The sequence below is a fragment of the Cynocephalus volans genome, chromosome 8 (genome assembly GCF_027409185.1).
Source record: "Cynocephalus volans isolate mCynVol1 chromosome 8, mCynVol1.pri, whole genome shotgun sequence".
NCBI classification, from domain to species: Eukaryota; Metazoa; Chordata; class Mammalia; order Dermoptera; family Cynocephalidae; genus Cynocephalus; species Cynocephalus volans.
This window is the reverse complement of record NC_084467.1, coordinates 96,095,692-96,117,446: the sequence shown is the minus strand read 5'-3', so window position 1 is coordinate 96,117,446 and position 21,755 is coordinate 96,095,692. Positions and strand designations below refer to the sequence as shown.

General features: G+C 34.1%; 1 protein-coding gene across 6 annotated transcripts in view; it reads right to left on the bottom strand.

Annotated features, from left to right (window-relative positions):
• Positions 1-21,755, bottom strand: part of GPSM2 (G protein signaling modulator 2) — a 60,244-nt gene that overhangs the window by 24,683 nt on the left and 13,806 nt on the right. For all 6 annotated transcript variants that reach the window (XM_063103588.1, XM_063103586.1, XM_063103590.1 and 3 more), the window contains 9 exons: positions 18,940-19,161; positions 18,418-18,553; positions 17,952-18,094; positions 17,290-17,413; positions 17,061-17,176; positions 13,971-14,126; positions 12,751-12,859; positions 11,707-11,836; positions 2,261-2,331 (listed from right to left, as the gene is read on the bottom strand). In XM_063103588.1, coding sequence (XP_062959658.1) covers positions 2,261-2,331; positions 11,707-11,836; positions 12,751-12,859; positions 13,971-14,126; positions 17,061-17,176; positions 17,290-17,413; positions 17,952-18,094; positions 18,418-18,553; positions 18,940-19,161 — 1,207 coding nt within the window. The remainder of the gene's footprint in view (positions 1-2,260; positions 2,332-11,706; positions 11,837-12,750; positions 12,860-13,970; positions 14,127-17,060; positions 17,177-17,289; positions 17,414-17,951; positions 18,095-18,417; positions 18,554-18,939; positions 19,162-21,755) is intronic.

Sequence of the window (21,755 nt, the reverse complement as noted above, 5' to 3'; positions counted from 1 at the left end):
CAAGAATTCTATAGTCAGCAAAATTACCAATCAAATGTGAGTAGGAAAAAGACATTATCACACATCCAAGTCTCAAAAGTTCCCTCCCACTGGAGCCTTTCGTGAGAGGCATCTTAACCAGAAGTCTCCCTTTTTCCTTATGTACGTTTTACTTTGTTTAGAGTAATGAAATAACGAATTATTTGACAATGTCTTATGAGGAAAAGTACCAACACAAAGAACTAATTCCACACAAACATATTTTAAATTAGAGATAAAACTTTTTCACCATTTGACTCTTAGAAAATTAGAGTTGAATCTGGTCAGCTTCTTACAGAATTTACTGTTAGTGCCACTACAGAGGTAGAAGATAGCAAATTGATTCTGCTACTAGTAGGTTCCTACAAGAAAAAAGCAAGCAGACTGAAACTGCCTTAAAAGTTTAAAAAAAAAAAAAAAAAGAAAGAAAGAAAACTTGTGGATTTAACAGATTTATATTTGAGAACCATTCACAAGATAAGAGCTGGATATTTTGGGGAAATCACCAAGTCCTTCAGAAGATAACAGAGTTTTTAAACAACTCTGTGAATAACAGCAATAAAAATCATGAGTCCAAACAATTAAAAATATGAGTCCAAAACAATTAGGTGTTGGTCTTTTGAAGACTACTCACACAAAAAGTGTCAATATTCAAAAACATGCTAGTTAGTATGATAGGGCAGAATAATATTTAATGACATGGAAAGATGTTCTTGATATATTACCATGTTTATAAAATAGAATCTATGATATAACATTCATATGAAAATGCCAGATGAATAGATGCCAAAATATTAATTGTTGTTACCATTGGGAGGTGGGATTACTGATGATTTTTAGTTTCCTTGTTGGAATTTTCTAAGGTTACTATAATGAACATATTTTATAAAAAGTATTTTTAAAAATATACCACAAAAGATTGAGAGCCTATTTTTAAAATGTAAAATTAAGTTAAATGGAGGTGGAAGAAAGAAGCCTTTTTCCAATTATGAAGTCCTTTCTCTGTTATCATCCCTGCAAACCACCCCCCAAAAGGCCTAGAGAAGATGCATCTTGAATAAAATGTATTGAAGTAATGTCTTTTTTCTAAGAGCATGACCCACGCCATTTAAAATAACCCCTCTGTTTTGTAAAAACTCAGGCAGGAAAAACCCAGGCGGAAAAATGTGGGAGGGGCTGGGAGGAGCCATGCTAACTGCAAAATTAGCTTATGTACTGCTGGCTTGCTTGCATCCGCTAATAACTCCTAGAGTAGTAATTGGGAGACCAAGTTGCCCCGCTTGCAGCTTTAGAAACCGAAAGTAAAAACGGCTCGCCGCCGCACTCTGAATTGGCTGGTGCGGTCCCGGCTGCCGGCAATAAAGTTTTTTTTCCATATTGGTCTCCAAGGGTGATTTCTCCCGACGTCTATAACAGTACTTTGTCAGTTTTAAAAAAATGCTTTTCAAAAATGCAGCTAGAAAAACTACTCTCCTCTTGATCATAAATTTCATTATCTTGGCAATATCGTTGCTGTGTTTTGTAGTTGGGAACAAAGAAAGCTTCCTATCCCTTTTTTGACCTTCCCAATCTTTTAATTTAAAAAAAAGTAATATATTTACATGGTAAAGTATTCAAACAGTTAAAATTGGTATATAAAGTAAACATTTCTAGCCTAACCCAGATACCCAATCCTCTTCCCAGAAGAAATAACTGTTAGCAAATTTCTTACATATTCTTCCAAAAATGTTTTATGAATCTGCAAAGAATATGTATGCATAAATCTTTTTAAAAAACAGATAGCAGCATACTGTACACAGAATACATTTTTTTCTTCTGCACTGTACTTTTCTGATTCTTTTTAAAGGCAAATTTTTAAGTGATACCCAGATAGGACAATGCTTATTTAAACTATTTCATTTAAATTAAAAGTTACTACCAGCTGGTCCTGTCATAAAGTATTAGTGAGAAAGTTTACAGACTGCATGTACTGTTTGAGGAAAGTTCTTTTTCATAACTTATATGGGCCCATGCTAAAGAATGATGCAGAGACTAAATACATGAAGTGGATAACTATTACAGTTTAAATTCAGAGATGTTTATTACAGTGTTATGTATCATACAAAACATTGAACATAATCTGATTGTACAATAGAGAATTGATTAAATAAATTAGAAGAGAATGCAATACAAAAAATAAATTGAAAGTTACTAAAATATTTTACTGTAACAGCTCACAAAATTTAAAACAAAAACTGCCAACCTTTTCTGGTGTTAACTTCATAAGTTCCATATTTTCCATACTGTGTCGGCGTCCCAACTTTGGGCGTGCACCTTTGTAAAATAAAAAATCAGGGAGCCCTTTAGAGTACAAATTCAGCATTATTGTTATTCAGTTTTAAAGTCTGATATACAAGCCCCTATGAAGGAGGAAACATGCACGTACAAACATGTATTAAGAATAACTTTCCATACCAACTACGTAAAAATAGAATGTGCACTCCCTCTAAAATGCTTTGATGTAAGCAAGTTACATTTTGGTTTGAAACTAACATTGGTTACTAACAATACCCCTTAATTTAGAGAAAGCATTTTATAATAACTGGTTTTATACTATCCACACAGTATCAAAGAAAACAAACTGTACAGTGGTTTACATAAGTAAAACCATAAGGAAAAGGCTTTAGGCTTTCAATTTCGAGAAAAGAATCAACATCCCCAGTACTATATTGTTACTCCTTTTTAAGTTACCGCTTTCCATTTTGAGATCTCATTAAATGATAAATTTACTGCCAGTCAGGAAACAAGTTAAATAAAAAGGTCCTCAAATTTTTTTCAATAAGTTATTCAATATTAAATATAGAGAATTTCCATATCCATTCAACCTTTTTAAAAATTAAGCAATATTTTAAAAGACCTGATATAAGGAATACTTGGTACCTAATACCCGGCTTAAAAAATAAAACATTACCAGCGCATTAAATCCTCCTTGTGTAACTCCCCTCATAACCTCCCTCTTCCTCCCTGTACTTTTACATATTTTCATTAAGTATATATGTATCTCTAAGCAATATAGCATTATTTGCATGTTTTGTTTTGAAACATTTATAAATGGTATCCTATTTATATGTATTCTGTAACTTACTTTCTTTGAGCAACCTTATGTTTGTGATATTCATCCAAGTTGATATGTGTAGTTTAATTTAATACATTTTCATTATCATTTTAGGATTAGGAAATTACTCATTTTACTAGTGACAGATATATCTAGGTTGCTTCTAACTTTTTGCTATTATAAGCAATACTACAGAAATTCTTAGAACTGTCTCTTGATGTACATGGGCAAGCAGTTCTTCCAGTTTGGATATCAGGGGTATATAACTGGGAGGAGAAGTGCTAATCAACAGTTGGTACATCTTCAGCCTCACCAGGATGTTGCCAGATCGTTCTTCAGAGTATACCAGTTTCTATCCCATCAACAGAGTGCTGAGATTCCATCACCCTACATCATTTCAATACTGCTATTATCGGACTTTAAAACTTCTGCCCACCTCATAGGTTTTCAATGGTACCTCTCTGTGGTTTTCACTGATTAAATGAAATTAAATATCTTTTCATATATTTATGGGCTAATTTGTATTTTTTCCTGTTCATCGCTTTTGCCCGTTTTTTGGTTGGGCTACTAGTCTTGTTTTTAATACATAAGAGTTCTTATACATTCTGGATACAAATCCTTTTTTAATCATATGTGTAGCAATTATTTACTCTCAGTCTGTTTTTTATCTTTATGATTTCTTCTAATGAAATGAAGTTCTTGATATCAATGTCAATCTTTTCCTTAATGGTTTTGTTTGTTCACTGTGAAAATGTCCATACTACCCAAAGCAATCTCCAGATTCAGACACATGAAAAACTGCTCAACATCCCTAAGCATCAGGGAACTGCAAATCAAAACCACACAGAGATATCACCTTACCCCAGTTAGACTGGCCAGTATCAAAAAGACAGAGAATGACAAATGCTGGTGAGGATAAGGAAAAAGGGGAACCCTCCTACACTGTTGATGGGACTGTAAATTAGTGCAGCCTTTATGGAAAACAGTATGGATGTTCCTCAAACAATTACAGATAGAACTGCCATATGATCCAGCTATCCCGCTGCTGGGTGTATATCCAAAGGAATGGAAATTATCATGCTGAAGGAATACCTGCACTCCCATGTTTATTGCAGCTCTATTTATAATAGCCAAGAGTTAGAACCAACCTAAATGTCCATCAATGGATAGATAACTGGATAAGAAAAATGTGGCATATATAAATGACAGAATACTACTCTGCCATAAAATAAGGAATGAAATTCTGCCATTTGCAGCAACACGGTTGAACTCAGAGAAAATTATGTTAAGTGAAATAAGCCAGGTACAGAAAGAAATACGGCATGTCCTCACTCATAAGTGGGATCTGGAAGAAAAAACAAGAAAGGAAGGAAGATACAACAATCACAATAATTCATTGAACTTTCAAAAGGAGAGAATGGAACTGAGGCCACCAGAGGTGGGAAAGGGGGAGGGGGAGAAGGAGGGGGGTTAGGGAGAAATTGGTAAATGGTCACAAAAAATGTTTACATTGTGAAATGATAAAATTTAAAAAAATGGTTTTTTGTGTCTTGAGAAATCCTCCTCCTTTCTAATATCAAGAAGATATTCTCCTATATTATCTGAGGTAGTATAGGACACTGATAGAGCATGGACTTTAAAGCCAGACCGATCATTCACTTGTGATTATGATCTTGAGCTGTTGCCTCTCTGATTTAGTTTTCTCATCTGTAAAGAATAACGATACTACCTCATATCTTTGTGTGATAACTGCATCATTATCTATACAGTGGTCAGTACAATGCCTGGTTAAGTAGTAAGCATTCAGCAAGTGTTAGTCAACATCATCATCATTATTGCTTTAAATCTGTCTTTCATACTTAAATCCTTAACCCATAAAGAATTTATATTCGTGTGAGACATTAGTTTCCATATGTGTGAGGAATATAGGCTCTACATTCCATTCCATTGGTCTGTTTGTCTCTATGCCAATAGCACACTGTCTTAATTACTTGTATCTGTAGAGAAAGCACTTGGTATTTCTTGTTTTTCATCAGGAATGTTTGGCTTTTCTCAGACCTTTTTTCTTTCACATAATTTTGTGAATGATCTTGTCAAGTTCCACAAAAGAATTGTGATTTGTCTAGCAGTGCACTGAATTTACATAAATTTGGAGAAAACTGGTATTTTTTATAATATTTAGTTCTCCGTTCTGAGCATGGTTTATTTTCTATTACTAAGATTTGTTAAGATTGCCTGTTATGACTGCGGGTTTTCCCATTTCTTTGGTCAATTTTTCTTTATGTACATTGAGGCTTTATCAGGCCTCAGATTTAATGTGTTTATTTTTCTGGTGAATTGAACCATTAATCACTGTGAAGCTCTACTGTAAAGTGACCTTCATTTCTAGTAAGACCTTTTGCCTTAAAGTACATTTTACCTGATATTAACACAGCTATACTGGCTTTCTTTTGGTTTTTGCATGGTCTATCTTTTTCTATCCTTTTACTTTAAGGCTTACTAATATGCTTATATTTTCGATATTTCTCCTGCAAGTAGTGTGTAGTTGGATTTTATTTTTTTTTCCAATCTGATACTGTCTTTTAAATGGAATATTTTCATAATTTTCATTTAATAGAATTACTAATATATTTGGATATTTGGGCTATTTTCTCCTTTATTTTGTTTACTGTTGAATTACATGAATTAATTTTTTAAAAATCTGCTTCAATTCCTGTTTGTTTTTAAATATTCTGCTGAGTTTGGCTTGCTAATATTTTTGTTTAGGATTTGTGCATCTGTGTTCATGAGTAAGGCTGACCTACCATTTACCTTTCTTGTAGTGTTCTTGTCTACTTTAGGTATCACGGTTATGTGGTTCTCAGAGAGACAGAAAAAGTGTTCCCACTTTTTCAGTTATCTAACAACATTTTGTGTAAGGTCATAATCAGTTTTCTTGAATGGCTGGTACATCTCATTTGTAAAACCATTTTAGTCCAGTCTTTTCCTAGTGGAAAGATTTTAAATTATAGGGATACCATTCACATTACATTCTACCAATAGATTTTTCTAGATTCAGTTTCAGTAAGTTGTTTTTCCAGAGATTGTCCATCTCTCCTAAGTTTTCAAATATTTTGTCATAAAATTATTTGGATTTTCTTATCTTTTTAATCTCTGCATCTATATTATGTCTTTCCCCCATCCTTTTTTTTTTGGAACAGTCTTGCTGTAGATTTGTTAGTCTTTATAAAGAACAAAATTTTGACTTTTAAAAATCCTATTGAATTTTTGTTTTGATTTCATTGAATTCTGCTCTATCTATTATTTTTTGCTTTCTATTTTCAGTTTATTCTTTCTACTTTTAAGCTAGATATTTAGCTTATTTTCAGCCTTTCTCCATTTTAAATATAACACAATATAAATTTTGCTCTATCAATGTGTCACATGCCACAAAATTGGAAATAGAGTATTTCCATTATAATTCAGTCCTAAATTATTTTCTAATTTTACTTAAGATTTCTTCTTCAGCCTGTAAGCTACTTAGAAATGTCTTTATGTTTTCAAATGAATGTTTTGTACATTATCTAGTTATTAATTTCTAACTTAATTGTACTGTGCCCAGAGCATCAAATCTAGGTGATACAAATTCTCTGAAATCTCTTGAAATTTGCCACACTGAGAAAAGTGGGGAGTGGTAGGAAAAGAGGCTGGAGAGGGAGGTAGGCTACGTCCATATTACATATGGCTTTTTAACCATGGCAAGGACTGAGGTTTGGTTTTGGGTGTGATGGAAAGTCACTGGAGGGTTTTGAACAGAGGAATTACATGACATGATTTACGTTTTAAGAAAGCATGAGGCTGCTGTGTGGAAATGTCAGTGTAAGGGATCAAGGATGGCAGCAAGTTAGTAGGCTAGTACTACTGGGAGATGATGGTAGCATATACTAATATTATTGCAGTGTATAGTGTAAGAGAAATTAGTGAAATTTTTTTTATTGAAACCACTATATATATTTGTGGGGTTCAGAGTGGACTATCAGTATTTGTATACAATATGATGATCAAATCAGGATGGCTGGCATATTTGTGATTACAAAACTATTAATTCTTTGTGTCATTAAAAAAACATTAATTTTTCCCTAACCTTCATCCCCATATCCCTCCTGTAATAACCATAGTTCTATTCTCTATTTCTGAAAGTTCAACATACTTTTGTTTTCTTTCTCTCTCTTCCTTAGCTCCCACTTATGAATGAGGATGTGGTATTTTCTTTTTCTGTGCCTGGCTTATTTCACTTAACATAATTTTCTCCAAGTTCATCCATGTTGCTGCAAATGGCAGAATTTCACTCTTTTTTTTATGGCTGAGTAGTATTCCATTGTGTGTATATACCACATTTTCTTTATCCAGTCATCCGTAGATGGACACTTAGATTGGTTCCATATCTTGGCTACTGTAAATAGAGCTGCAATAAACATGGGAGTGCAGGTTTCCCTTCGACAGGATGATTTCCATTCCCTTGGGTATATACCCAGTAGTGGGATTGCTGGATCATATGGTAGCTCTATCTGTAGTTGTTTGAGAAACTTTCATACTGTTTTCCATAAAGGCTGTACTAATTTACAGTCTTACCAACAGTGTAAAAGGGTCCCCTTCCCCCACATCCTCACCAGTATTTGTCATTCTGTCTTTTTGATAATAGCCAGTCTAACTGGGGTGAGATGATAATGTGGCTTTGATTTGCATTTCCCTGACAATTAGTGATGTTAAGCATTTTTTCATGTACCTACTGGCCATTTGTATGTCTTCCTTTGAGAAATGTCTATTTGGCTCCTTTGCCCATTTTTAAATCAGATTTTTTTTTACTGTTTAGTTGTTTGAGTTCCTTGTATATTCTGGATATTAATCCCTTGTCAGACACATAATTTGCAAATATTTTCTCCCACTCTGTAGGTTGTCTTTTTACTCTGTTGATTGTTTCCTTTGCTGTGCAGAAGCTTTTTAGTTTGATACAATCACATTTGTTTACTTTTTCTTTTGTTGCCTATGCTTTTGGGGTCTTATTTGTAAAGTCTTTGACCATTCCTACTTCCTGAAGTGTTTTCCTTATGTTTCCTTCTAGGAGGTTTATAGTTTCATATCTTATATTTAAGTCTTTAATCCATTTTGAGTTGATTCTGGTATATGTACGGTGAGAGGTATGGGTCTAATTTCATCCTTCTAAATACAGATATTCAGTTTTCCCAGCATGACTTATTGAAGAGGCTGTCCTTTCCCCAATCTATGTTCTTGATGCCTTTGTCAAAGATCAGTTGGCTCTAACTATGTGGGTTGATTCCCGGGTTTTCTATTCTGTTCCATTGACTCAAGAGTCTGTTTTTTATGCCAGCACCATGCTGTTTTGGTTACAATAACTTTGTAATATAATTTGAAGTTGGGTAGTGTTATGCCTCCAGCTTTATTTTTTTTTCTCAGGATTGCTTTATCTACTGGTGTCTTTTTTTGTTCCATATGAATGTTAGGATTGTTTTTTCTAATTCTGTGAAGAAAGTCATTGGTATTTCGGTGGAAACTGCACTGAATTTGTACATTGCTTTGGGCAGTATGGACATTTTCACATTAATTCTTCCAATCCACAAACGTGGAATGTCTTTCCATCATTTTGTGTCCTCATTAATTTCTTTCAGCAGTGATCTGTAGTTCTCACTACAGAAATCTTTCACCTCCTTGGTTAAATTTATTCCCAAGTATTTTATTTTAGGAGTAGCTATTGTAAATGGACTTGCTTTCTTGATTTCTTTTTCTATTTCATTGTTAGTGTATAAAAATGCTACTTATTTTTATATGTTGATTTTGTATCCTGCAACTTTATACTGAATTCATTTATCAGCTCTAGGAGTTTTCTGGGAGAGTCTTTAGGTTTTTCTATATTTAGGATCATGTCATCTGCAAACAGGGACAGTTTGACTTCATCTTTTCCAATTTGTATGCCCTTTATTTCTTTCCTCTTGCCTGATTGCTCTGGATACTACTTCCAATACTATGTTAAATAGGAGTGGTGACAGTAGGCATCCTTGTCTTGTTCCCATTATTATTATTATTCAGATTATTGGTGGTAGGTTTGTCATAAATGGCTTTTATTGTGTTGAGATACTTTCCTTCTATACCTAATTTGTTGAGAGCCTTTATCATGAAGAAATGTTGAATTTTGTCAAATGCTTTTTCTGCGTCTATTGAGATGATCATATGGTTTTTGTCTTTGATTTTGTTTAGGGATATATTTTGAAGGCAGAGTTTTTGATAGGTTGGATATATAAAGGAATGGAAGAAAAGAAACAAGGATGACCCCTAGGTTTTTGGCCCAAGCACTTGGGTGAATGGTGGCAACATTTCCTGAGATGGGACAGACTGAAGGAAGAGCATGTTTGGGGAGAAAATATTTTGGACATGTTACATTTTGGATGTCAATTAGAAATTCATGTGGAAATGTTAAATATGAGTCTCAAACTCAAGAGAGAAATTATGGCTGGAAATATGACTTGAAAATGTCAAAATATAGATTATATCAAAGCCAAGCAACTGGATGAAATCATCTAGAGCTGTACTAATAGCCAGTAGGCACATATGGCTTTTTACATTTTAATAAATTGAAGTTAAATATTATTAAAAATTCATTTCCTTTTTTGCATTATCCATAGTTCAAGTGCTCAACAGCCAGCCACATGTGGCTACTGGCTATTATATTGGACAGTACAGATATAGAACATTTCTATCATCACAGAAAGTTCCATTGCAAGCATGGACCCATAGCAGGAAAAAGGGTAAAATGAAAAAGGAAGGAAGGAAGGAAGGAAGGGTAGATAGACAGAAAATAGGGAGGGAAAGAGGCAGAAGAGGTCAAAGAATAGAAATCTGGACATTACAAATTTAGAGGATGGAAAGATGAAGAAGAGGAGAGGAAAGATTAAAGAAGTCTGAGAGTGGCAAACCAGAAAAGTATAGTAATCCTGGAGGCCAAATGAAGAAAGTATTTTGAGGAGGAAATGATTAGCTGTGGGAAATACTGCCGAGAAATCAAGTAAGCTAACATCTGAAAACTGATCAATGTACAATAGTACTTCAAAAAGTTCATGGAAAAATAGAATTAGACGATAATATGAATCTTTCCATGAACTTTTTGAAAACCCCTCTTATTTGGTAAAATGGAGTTTCCAGTAACCTTGAGAAGAGGTCTCAGTGTTATGGTGGGGACAAAGCCCAAGTGGAGTGGGTTGAGGAGAGAATAGGAGGTGAGGAAGCAAAGACAATGAACACTGACATCATTTTCAAGTTTTGTTATACAATGGAACAAAGGAATGGGTCTATAGCTAGAGAGGTTCATGAGGACAAGTGACAGATTTTTAAAAAATGAGAGGTCTTATAGCATAACCTATTTGAAAGTTAAACACAGGAAAACTTGAAAGCACACAGCCACAATTTGTTATACAGCTCACGCTTCAGAATGTTTTACTACATGCTATTTGAAAGTCTTAATCAGATGACTAGCCACTAATTTCCTTTCCTTCTTCCTTTTCTTCATCTGGGTTTAGAGAAGGAAATTAGAAAGATAAAAGCCAGATTTTTCAGTAACTTTTAAGTTCAAAATATTTGTCTGTGTCAGTAATATTTTTAAGATTAATTTTTTTTTTTTTGGGTGGCTAGTTGGTAAGGGGATCCAAACCCTTAACTTTGGCGTTAGAACACCACACACTAACCAACTGAGCTGGTCAACCAGCCCAGACTAGCAATTTCTCAAGCTTAAGGAACCAGCTCTGTCAAATGGATCTCACACAGAGCCACATAAATGGAATTCAAAAATGCGATTCTAATCTTGTCCCTTTTTATTTCTTTAATCAAAAGTAGACTTTTCCGGCCGAGCCCATGGCGCACTTGGGAGAGTGCGGCGCTGGGAGCGTGGCGACCCTCCCACCGCGGGTTCGGATCCTATATAGGACTGGCCAGTGCACTCACTGGCTGAGTGCCGGTCACGACAAAGACAAAAAAAAAAAAAAAAAAAAAAAGTAGACTTTTCCCACTTAGAAATAGAGACATGTTTCTTCCTGTTGCAATGTCAAACCAAATCAACATCTAAAGAAAGTTTCCCAAAAATAGGTTTTGCTACAAAAAAAAAAAAGTTTCCTAAGTTTTCTGAATAAAAAAAGAGAAAACAATCCTAAGAGATTTCACCTTAGGAATACAATGGGGAAAAAAGACCTAAACAAAAATCAAATATGTAAAAGTATTTAAAATAAAAAGCATACAAAAACAGTAAAATATTTTAATTTTGGTATCTTCACATTTATAAATTTTTGAATGAGCCTAGATACAGAATTTAAATGTATTTTAACAAAAGAAAATAGTTATACCTTCACCATCCCCTAAGCTCATGATAAAAATTATAAAATATTGTATTCTATATTGGCAAATTAACAGGACCATGTAAAGCAAAAAAAGTATAAAAAGTTGAACTTCCTATGTTACATATTTTCTCTCGATATGATAAACATGTATAAGTAATTTAAATGTAAATTTTTAAGATAAAGAAATTGGGTTTTAGAAGACATATTATTACTTACCATGCAAACTGTTATCAATTTCAATATTTTCAGACATTATGGAATTATTTGTGCTGTAGCTCAGACCAAGAACCATTTGAAGATCTGAGAGATTCAGTCGTGCTGTTAGTTCACCACTTCTATCCCCAACCTACAAGCACAAGCATTTATATTTTAGTGTAGTATTTAAAGACAAAGAATTAAAGATTAGTTAAAAGATTAATAAAGATTGGTCGAAATGTTGTGAGCCTAAAACTAGAAGAAAATATAGAGACATGAAAATAGTTATATTAGAATTATCAGACTATGAATGAATAAAATGTTTTTCATTAATAGTTTTTTATGGACTATAGAAAGAAAAAGGAAGTTTCTAAAATACTGCAATAGGACAGTTAATTATACTCTATTAATTCTTTAGTTCTTTAAATATTAGGTTGCTCTTATTTTCTGGGATCATATTAAGCAATAATGTAGATTAGCCTGTGACATATTAACTTGGCATCATATGAATAAGATTTCCTTAGAATATTTTATTTCTACACTATAATAGTTAACAATTATTAAGCCAGCACTAGAAATTATACTAGGCACTTTTGTATAAATTATCTCTAATTGTTATAAAATTTCCAAAGTAGATATTATTATTCCCATTTTGCAGATGAGAGAAATAAGGTTCAGACAAGTTTTCCAGGCTCAAATAGCCAGCAAGTGGCACACTATAACAGGAACCAGCCCTTGATTCTAAAAAACCAAGTTTGTCCTTCAATACCATGCTACTTCTCCATGTACAACAGAGGTAAGGTGAGGACATATTTTAGTAATGTCCTTCCATTCTCTTATGCCTGGCCTTACCTTCCTGTCTTCCCACATCAAGATCAACACAAACATATCTCTGATCTATATCTCAAAATGCTTTGTGGAGTTCTTATGCCAAGAGGATATACTCGTAAAATCAAATTTATTATACAGTAATATAGAGCAATCTAGAGAAATAATAGGGTTCCCTCCCCTGCCACTGATTTGTAAATTACAGCAGCATAGATAACAATTTTTTTAGTTTCATACCTCTCTTGAAATTTCCAAGTGCTTTTCAGCAAAATGCATTGCTTGATCATGATTTCCTAGAGCTGTGTATGCATTTCCTAAACTCCAACATGCTCTTCCTTCACCAATTCTAAAACATAATTCAAAACTAACATGCAATTATCTGAAAAGAGGACTGTGTACAGAATAAAAGCTATTTAGCAGTAATTAAAGGTGTAAACAATGCTTTGGATTTATTTGGTCTTTCACATGAAGAACATACTATCATGATGCTAGAGACATACTAGAATACCCAGATAATACTAAACTCAGGATCAAGTATCAAAACACGGAAAACATACTTTTAGAATATCCAATGCATTATAAAATAATAAAATCTCAGGGATAGGTCTTCTGGTTCAACTATCCCATTTTCTTTCTATAACAGCCCTACCAGTAAGCATTCAGTGTATGTCTGAACACTAGGGAGAGATTACTCACTAACTCTTGAAGTAGCATACTTCATTTTTTTTTTTTTTTTTTTTTTTTTTTTAAAGATGACCGGTAAGGGGATCTTAACCCTTGACTTGGTGTTGTCAGCACCACGCTCACCCAGTGAGCAAACCGGCCATCCCTATATGGGATCCGAACCCGCGGCCTCGGCGCTCCCAGCGCCACACTCTCCCGAGTGAGCCACGGGCTCAGCCCAGCATACTTCATTTTGAACAACTGTATTAAAAAGTTCTTTCTCATACTGAGGTAAAAAAAAAATCTATATTCTAAAGCAAACAACATGGACAAAAGGTCAACACAAATATGCTATTTTCTCATATAATAAACAAAACAACTGAATTATCCACCAACATTTAAAAGCCAGAAGATTTCATATAAAACTGGACATGACCCTCATTCCTACTTAGCAACAATTAGCTGGAGTTGAGTAGCAGCTGCCCCCTTACATTGGTTATTACCTGTAAGATCACCACAATTCCCACACTGATCTAGTCAGGAGGACTTTTGCTGAGGCAGCTGAGTTTGTGACCTAATCAAGGGCATGTGGAATCAGACTAATCCTCTATCACAGGCTAGCCCTTCAAACAGTAATATACAGAAGATATTATTGAAACAGAGGTAATTCCTTAAAAATGAATTTAAAGGAAAGCAAAGGAAACAAAAGGAAAAGAAAGAAAGGAAACATTCTGGGAATTCAATAATGCATCTGTATTTTTACCTTAACTATAGTAAAAAGATGTATAACTTACCTATCATTTAGCTCTTGAGCAATTGTTAAATGCTTCAAATGATAATCAATGGCCTTTTCATAATCTTGAAGTAAAGTATATGTGTTTCCAAGACTGTAACAAGACTGTGCTTCTACAGCTCTGTCTTTAAGCTGTCGAGCCAACAGTAGTGTTTTCCTAAAAGAAGAAATTAATTCTTACATAATGATCATTTTTAGTTTTGGCTGTAAGAATCATAATATAAAACTCTCACTTTTCCTCTCTGCTGATTTCTGCTGCCTTCAAAGTAAATCTGTTTTAGAGCCTTATATCTTGTACTTTCTCCATTACTTTTAGGCAAAATGAAAAGATGTTTTTGAAACATAAAAAGCAGATTCAGACTTTTAGAATAAATTTGTGAGTCCTAAGAATTCACCAAAGTAGGGCCGAGCCCATGGCGCACTCGGGAGAGTGCGGCGCTGGGAGCGCAGCAACGCTCCTGTTGCGGGTTCGGATCCTATATGGGAATGGCCGGTGCACTCACTGGCTGAGTGCCGGTCACGAAAAAGACAAAAAAAAAAAGAATTCAGCAAAGAGTGTTGAAACATGAGATCAAGGTGCTTCCAAAGATTGACAGAGTATTTTTACCAATAAAAAAAACTTTCCCCTTTGTATTGGAAATAACTTAAAGAGGCTTTTGTCCACATAACTTTTGTTTTCAATCATACTGTTGCCTTTACATTTTGTCAAGATTTAATACACTTAGGTAAAATTCTTAAGTGTAGGCCATTAGTCACCAATTCATGAAAAATACTAGATACTGCATTTAAACATTACCCAAATTCTACCTAAAACACATGGTACTATCAGTAAAAAGTTAGTTTAGCAGTTAAGAGATTGATCCTAGAGCTAGACTGCCTGGGTTCAAATCCCAACTCTGTCAATTACTAGCTATGTGAAACTGGTACCTCTCTGTGTACCAGTTTCCTCATATATAAAATGTGAGAAAAATCCTCACAGGGATTTTGTGAGGAATAAATGAATTAGTATGGTTATAAAGTACTTAGAACAGCATCTTGCACAGAACAGATGCTATGTCAGTGTTAATGGTATTTTGTTATTATTCTTAGTGCTTAAACTTAAAAGATGCTTTTAGATCCAATAATTTAAATGACTCCCATAATCTCTGCCAAATTAATTACTTCATGTAATTTATAACTATATGAAAAATAACTATATAGTAATGTAACAGTTTTTTTTTTTTTTTAAAAGATGACCGGTAAGGGGATCCTAACCCTTGACTTGGTGTTGTCAGCACCACGCTCAACCAGTGAGCGAACCGGCCATCCGTATATGGGATCCGAACCCGGGGCCTTGGTGTTATCAGCACCGCACTCTCCCGAGTGAGCCACGGGCCGGCCCCAATGTAACAGTTTTTTTTAAGCAAACAAATATGAAATTACATATGAGGGTACTTCAAAAAGTTCATGGAAAGATTTGTATTAATCTTTTAATTCTATTTTTCCCACAATTTTTTTTTTAAACTAAAAAAGGATCCACAAACTTTTTGAGTATCCTCATATTTAATGGTTATACTTTCAAAGCTGTCACCTTGGGAGGGTATGCACTTATTCTAATGTCGCCTATCCTCTCAAACATTTTTGAAAGACTTTTGGGATTGCCTTCAGATCCTGTGGCACAACCCTTTCTGGCATGCTGTTATTCTTTGCTGGTATAGTTGATTTGTAAATGGTCAGAAGTCCTTCTGGAACAAAATTCAAACTACTACTTGAATAGGATATAGATCTACAATGTTATGAGTCTTCTTGTGTGGCCCTGAAAACAATTCCAAAGGAGAGTTCCAAAAATATTTCTAATGTGTATTTTTGGAAGGCAGCTATGGTTGCCACTATACCACCAATGCCGCCCTATTTTTGGAATATATGTAAAGCTCTGAATTCTAGCTTTCTTATTGGGGGTGGGGAAGTAAAAGTAAGTTTCATTACTTTATACTCACAGTTCTTTAGTCAAATAGCCACCATCCACTCTATAACAGAACTTCTCAGTATGCAGGTATACCATTTAATAATTAAGACTTTTCTATATGCTTTAGCTTTAAAATATAAGAAACTTTCATATTTAAAATCAAAATATATACTCCGCACATAGTGATATATTTTATTTGGAAGGACATCTAATACCTAATGGCTAAATATTAGCCATTAGTTGGTATTTAAAGCAAGGTGACAGGCCATTCAATTTTTTAGACAGCCCTAAAGCAATTTTACTTTTTTTTAGATGACAAACTATCCAGAACTCTCTCACACTGGATTCTTTAACAATAAGATACAAATCAATCACTGTGTCTTTGGTTCAGTAAAACTGGTTTCTGCCCTGAGGTCTATATGGAACTTCAATCCCCACTAACTAGAGAAAACTCCAAACAATCTAGAAAGCTCGGACCAGGCAACTTGAAGCAGTCTAAACTTTGTTATCATCTATGTTTCAAACCTACTAATGCATTTAAAAAAAACAAACCTGCCACAGAAGAAGCTGGGATTGCCAAATCTGCAGGCAAATGAATGGGGCCTCAGCTTACAGGAAGAATCAAAGTTGGGCAGAAAAAGGGTATGATGGTGGGGAAAAGTTAGTGATCACTGGTGGAGACTAGGACATATTTTTGTCACCAGGCTTTCTTTTGGTCTCTCTTCTAAACCATAATTGGGTGAAATAAAGAATATACGTATATACATCACAAATGCTAAACAGGTTTAAAAGACTTCAAAATTTTAAAATTTCATTTAAAAACACTTAGTTTTAAAGATAAAAACTAATGAAAATATAAAGGGGTCATTCTGCTGCTATTAAATCTTAGGTATAAAAATGTGTATTGAGCACTGTGTGCCAGATACTGTGCTAAGTGCTTAATAATATTCTTTCATTCAATCCACACTATGATCCCAAAATCAAGGTATCAATATTTTCCATCACAGATGAGGAATCTGAGGCTTACAAGCCCAAGGTCCTGCTGCTAGTATACAGCAAAAACCAGCTTGTAAACACAAAGCCTATGATTTAATGGGATTGCATAACTACTCATTTTACATTTAAGTACAGAAATATTAGACTAACTTGTAGTATTCAGAGGCAGTTTCAAATTCACCAAGAAATATATATGCATTTCCAAGGTTGCTATATGCTCTTCTTTCAGCCGCTTTATCTCCAAATTCTTTTGCAATAAGGAGACGCTGAAACAGAAAATTTTAATCAGATGTAGCTATAATAAAACTAAAGAATAATCTAATTACTGTTCAGAACTTTAATGGAGGATATTATCTGGCTTCAAGGCCTTCCAGTGTACCTGCTCATGAGCTATAACCGCATCCCTGAAGTTGCCAAGGAGGTAATGTGTGTTTCCAAGATTTCCAAAGGCACGTCCTTGAGCTGCTCGATCACCCAAAGCAGTCACTAATGACAGGTTTTCCCTAAGTGATAACAAAAAGTGATCAAAAAATGAGTTTGAAAAAAAATTTTATTTGGTTTACAGATCTAGTTCTTTTTCTGAGAAAAAAATTTAAATAAGCTTACAGCCATAATGTGCAACATTTTAAAGATGCATCTATGTTGAAGGGCAATACAGGAAACAGCTGGGAACACTGTGTTGAACCATTTAGGTAGGTTTCTACCTAGAGTTGAGGACAGAGTTAATCTTGAAACACCTATAGCTTAGAAGTTCTAAGAAATTCTTTTGATAAAAGACTAAATTTATTCCAAATCACTTAGACTAACCATTGATAATTCTTGTTTTTTTCCACTAAGTGGCACCGGTCCACAGTTTAAATGAAAGCTGCAGATTACTACTAACACTGTAACATTTAAACAACTGATTTAATGGTTTATTTTTATTTGCTAGTCCATAATTTAAAAACCTTTGCCAAACTTAAAAACTTACTACTGTATAAAGAATGTATAGTAGATCCATGATTTAGGGGGGGCCCACATGATTACATCAGCACTACTCACTCATAAAAATCCACAGCTGCCTGCAGAGCATTTCTCACTTCTTCTGGAAACTCTTCTACATCCTGGGGACCAGGGCAGCCAAAACTTTTCCCTTTGGCATGATACACATTTCCAAGGTTATAAAGTGCTCTTGCTTCTCCCACCTAGGTGAAGATAGCAAAGTTTACATTTTGAAATCAAAGGTCAGATATTATAATGCTTATCTTACATCTACATGTAATATCCTTGATAATACAGTCAAGGGAAAGAAATTTTTTATATTGGCCACCCATATCGAAACAAATGATTACTTATGAAAGAAGGACCTCTCACTACTTCCTTCATTTTCTCTATTTAAAAATTTTTATTATGTTTTCTATTTGTCTATGAAATTTCTTTTTGGTATTAACTTTTAGATAACTAGATAGTATTAAAACACAAAGCAATTTCAATGAAAACATTTGCCTATCTAATGTCTCCTCATTACCTTGTCATTAAGCTCTCTGGAAATATCTAGGTGTCGCTGACAACAAACTATAGCTTCGTCAAAATTCCCAAGAACTTTTAAGGTGTTTCCCAGATTACCACTAGCTTTGGCTTCCCCCAACTGGTCTCCAATACTCCTGGGTGAAAAAAGAAAGCAAACGGTGTTAAAAATATAAATGGTGTTATAATATAAAGCAGCCAGAGTACAGTTTTCCTAGGGGACAACTGACATGATTAAGGTAAGAAAGACCCACTAGCCTTGAAACCTACTTTAAATAAAAATTTAAAACTTACATTTCTGTATTTAAGTCTAATTAATTTTCATTCATTTATTTAAACTCGAGTCATTTCACTACTATTCGTTTGATTAAACTGTGTTCAGCCTAAAGATTAGTTTTAAAAATGATGCTACTGAACTAGAACTCATTAAATGTATTGTTACTTTTTTTAATTGAATGGAAATATTTTTTTAAGTAATAGTTAATTTAGAGAAAAAGAATATTAAAAAATTTAAATAAATTACCTTGCAAGAGTTAAATCGTGATGGTGGTATTCCAATGCTTTGGCATAATCATGCAAATAGAAATAAGCATTGCCCAGCTGGCTGTAAATAGCGCTAAGTGTTTTTAGGTCTTCAGTTCCAACTTGAACTGCAGCTTCAAAGAATGATACACCAGCTCGGCAATCTCCCAATTTACACAGACGTTCCCCTTCCAAGGCCAGCTCTAGGCAAGAAGCTTCCATTCTACAAAATTATATAGGAAAGACATTTACAACATAATGATATAACTCCACCACAGTGTTTTTAACTTCCAGTAATATAACTTAACTGTGGACTATGTGGCGACTCTTGCTCAGAACAGCTACCTCTATAATTGAAGTATATGAATGTTACTGATAGAATGGTAAACAGTTACTTGTAGCAAGAGCTAATCTGTCTATTTAAATCTCTCTAAGCATCGGAGGGGTGTTATATAAGATAGCTAAATATCTTCACATGAAGCTCATTTTAATTGCCCATCCAGAGCAACCCACTTTACTAGTGAGAGAACCTAAAGCAGTGTTTCCTAAACTATTCTTAGTTGTGGAGAATAAGGAGTGCCTGGGAAGGTGAGGTCCTATAATTAATACTTTTCTCTATCCAAGTATCCAAGTGATCTACTCATCTGTCCATCAACCCGTCCATCCATCTCTCCCTTTCTCTGTCTCATACACACACAACACATACACTTACTCTCCTTCCTCTTCTTATTACCACACTACCACCTGTACCTTAGAAAAATAGAGGAGGAGCGGCTGGCCAGTTAGCTCAGCTGGTTAGAGCATGATGCTGATAACACCAAGGTCCAGAGTTTGATCCCTGCACTGGCCAGTCGCCAAAAAAAAAGAAAAAAGAAAAACAGAGGAACAAAATATCTTGACCTACAAAGCATGCTTTCACAAGAGAACTAAGTGCCAAGAAACTTCAAGTTAGGAGGCAATGATTTAAAGATCTGCAGAGATTCTAATGCTCAAAGACTTTCCATAAATTGAAAAAACCAGGAGAATTAGGTGACCCTAAATATAACTGGGAGAAAAAACACTGATACTTCAGGTTCTAATCCTAAACCTTAGTAGGTGGCCTTCACCAAAGTTGCCACTGTGTTTCTTCAGCATCTTCATGATTTCTGCCACATCTCTGTACTATATATTCACCTGACATATTTCTATAATTTGGAAACTTTCCTTTAAATTGGCACACTATCTTTAACTTATTTAAAAAACATCTAGCTTCATCCAAATGAATATCCAAATGATATTCAAATCCAAAATATTCATTTCATCCAAATGAAACTGTGAATTTGATGTGATACTTGTATTTATTCTTTAATGCACATTAAACAAATATGTAACTATTACAATTTTAAAATGAGTAAAATTACTGTATGTTCCGCAAGTAGTATACAGATCACCCTTTGATAAACTCTGATTAAACTCATCAAACATTTTAATTTTTGGAACAGCACTAAATTACTCCTTACTAGAATTAGCTTGGAGTCACTCTAACAGCAGTGGTTCTTAATCCTGGCTGCTCATATGGAGGACTTTTTTAACTCTCAATGCTGGGTCCCACTCTCTGGGTGAGGACTGGCCATCTGTATTTTTTAAAAGCCCCCAGGTAATTCTAATGTACAAGATGCGGCTGAGAATCACTACTTTTACAGGAGATGTGAATTAAACTACCACTCACCCTAATATCATTCATATATGATTATTCTTTGATTGTATCTAGTAGCAGATAAATTCACTTCATGGTTCCTTAAAACCATAAATTAAAATGGGATTGTAAAAGTGGAAAATAAATTTAATGAATCTAAAAGAAACATCTGGACTAAGATTAACAGAGCCAGTTGCAAAGGTTCAAAGCAGATTTCTGGTTCAGAATAAGCAGATTTATGTAGTCATCTCTAATAGGTAATTTTCAAATTTTATATCCAGGTATCTTGTTTTTTTATAATTCAAGTGATTTAGCCAATGGCTACTGCTTGTTCACAGTTAGACTAGTGACTTCACTTTCACCTTATGGATCTATGTAAAATAATGAAAGTAAACCTCTATTTAACCCTTCCTTTGCGTCAACATTAAACTAACCCAATTAGATATGGGAGGTAAGATAAAGTACATGGAAAGATAAATCAGTTAAATCAGAAACCTTAAATTGCTATATTTATATTTCTTTACATGTCATTTCACAATTAATAAAGCCTATTTTTGTCTTTCACAAGTGAAAACTGCCCTCTTAAACTGTATTTTTGAAAATGAGAGGATTCATAAAAGAAAAAAAATTAAGAGTATTTCTGTTTAAGATTTTAAGAGGTTACTGGCATATTCTGTGTGTAAAGAGAAATGAGTCAGCAAAAGACTGATATGTAAAAATGTGATTTTATTAAAGAATTCTTTTGCTAAATGAAGTACCTGAACAAATTGTCTTTATTTGTCTAAATACTGAAACCACTAAACTTCTAAGAATTACCATATGAAAAAATTGGAGAAGATAAATTTTATATATAAAATGATACTTTTCCTATTAAAAATTTTAAGCACTCTGTAAATATCATATGTCAAGCATTTTCACTGCTAGGAATTGATCTTAAGTGTATACTTCTACAAATTCAAAAAGATATATATAAAAGGACGTTCATAGCAAAAAACCACAACTTAAATGTCCATCAACTGAGAATTGGTAAAAAAAAAAAAAAAAAAAAGACATGCCACCATACAATGAAATACTGATAATGGCACTTGATTTCACCGAGGGAGAGGTAGGGAAATGGTCACACATGGCAGCACCATCAGTTC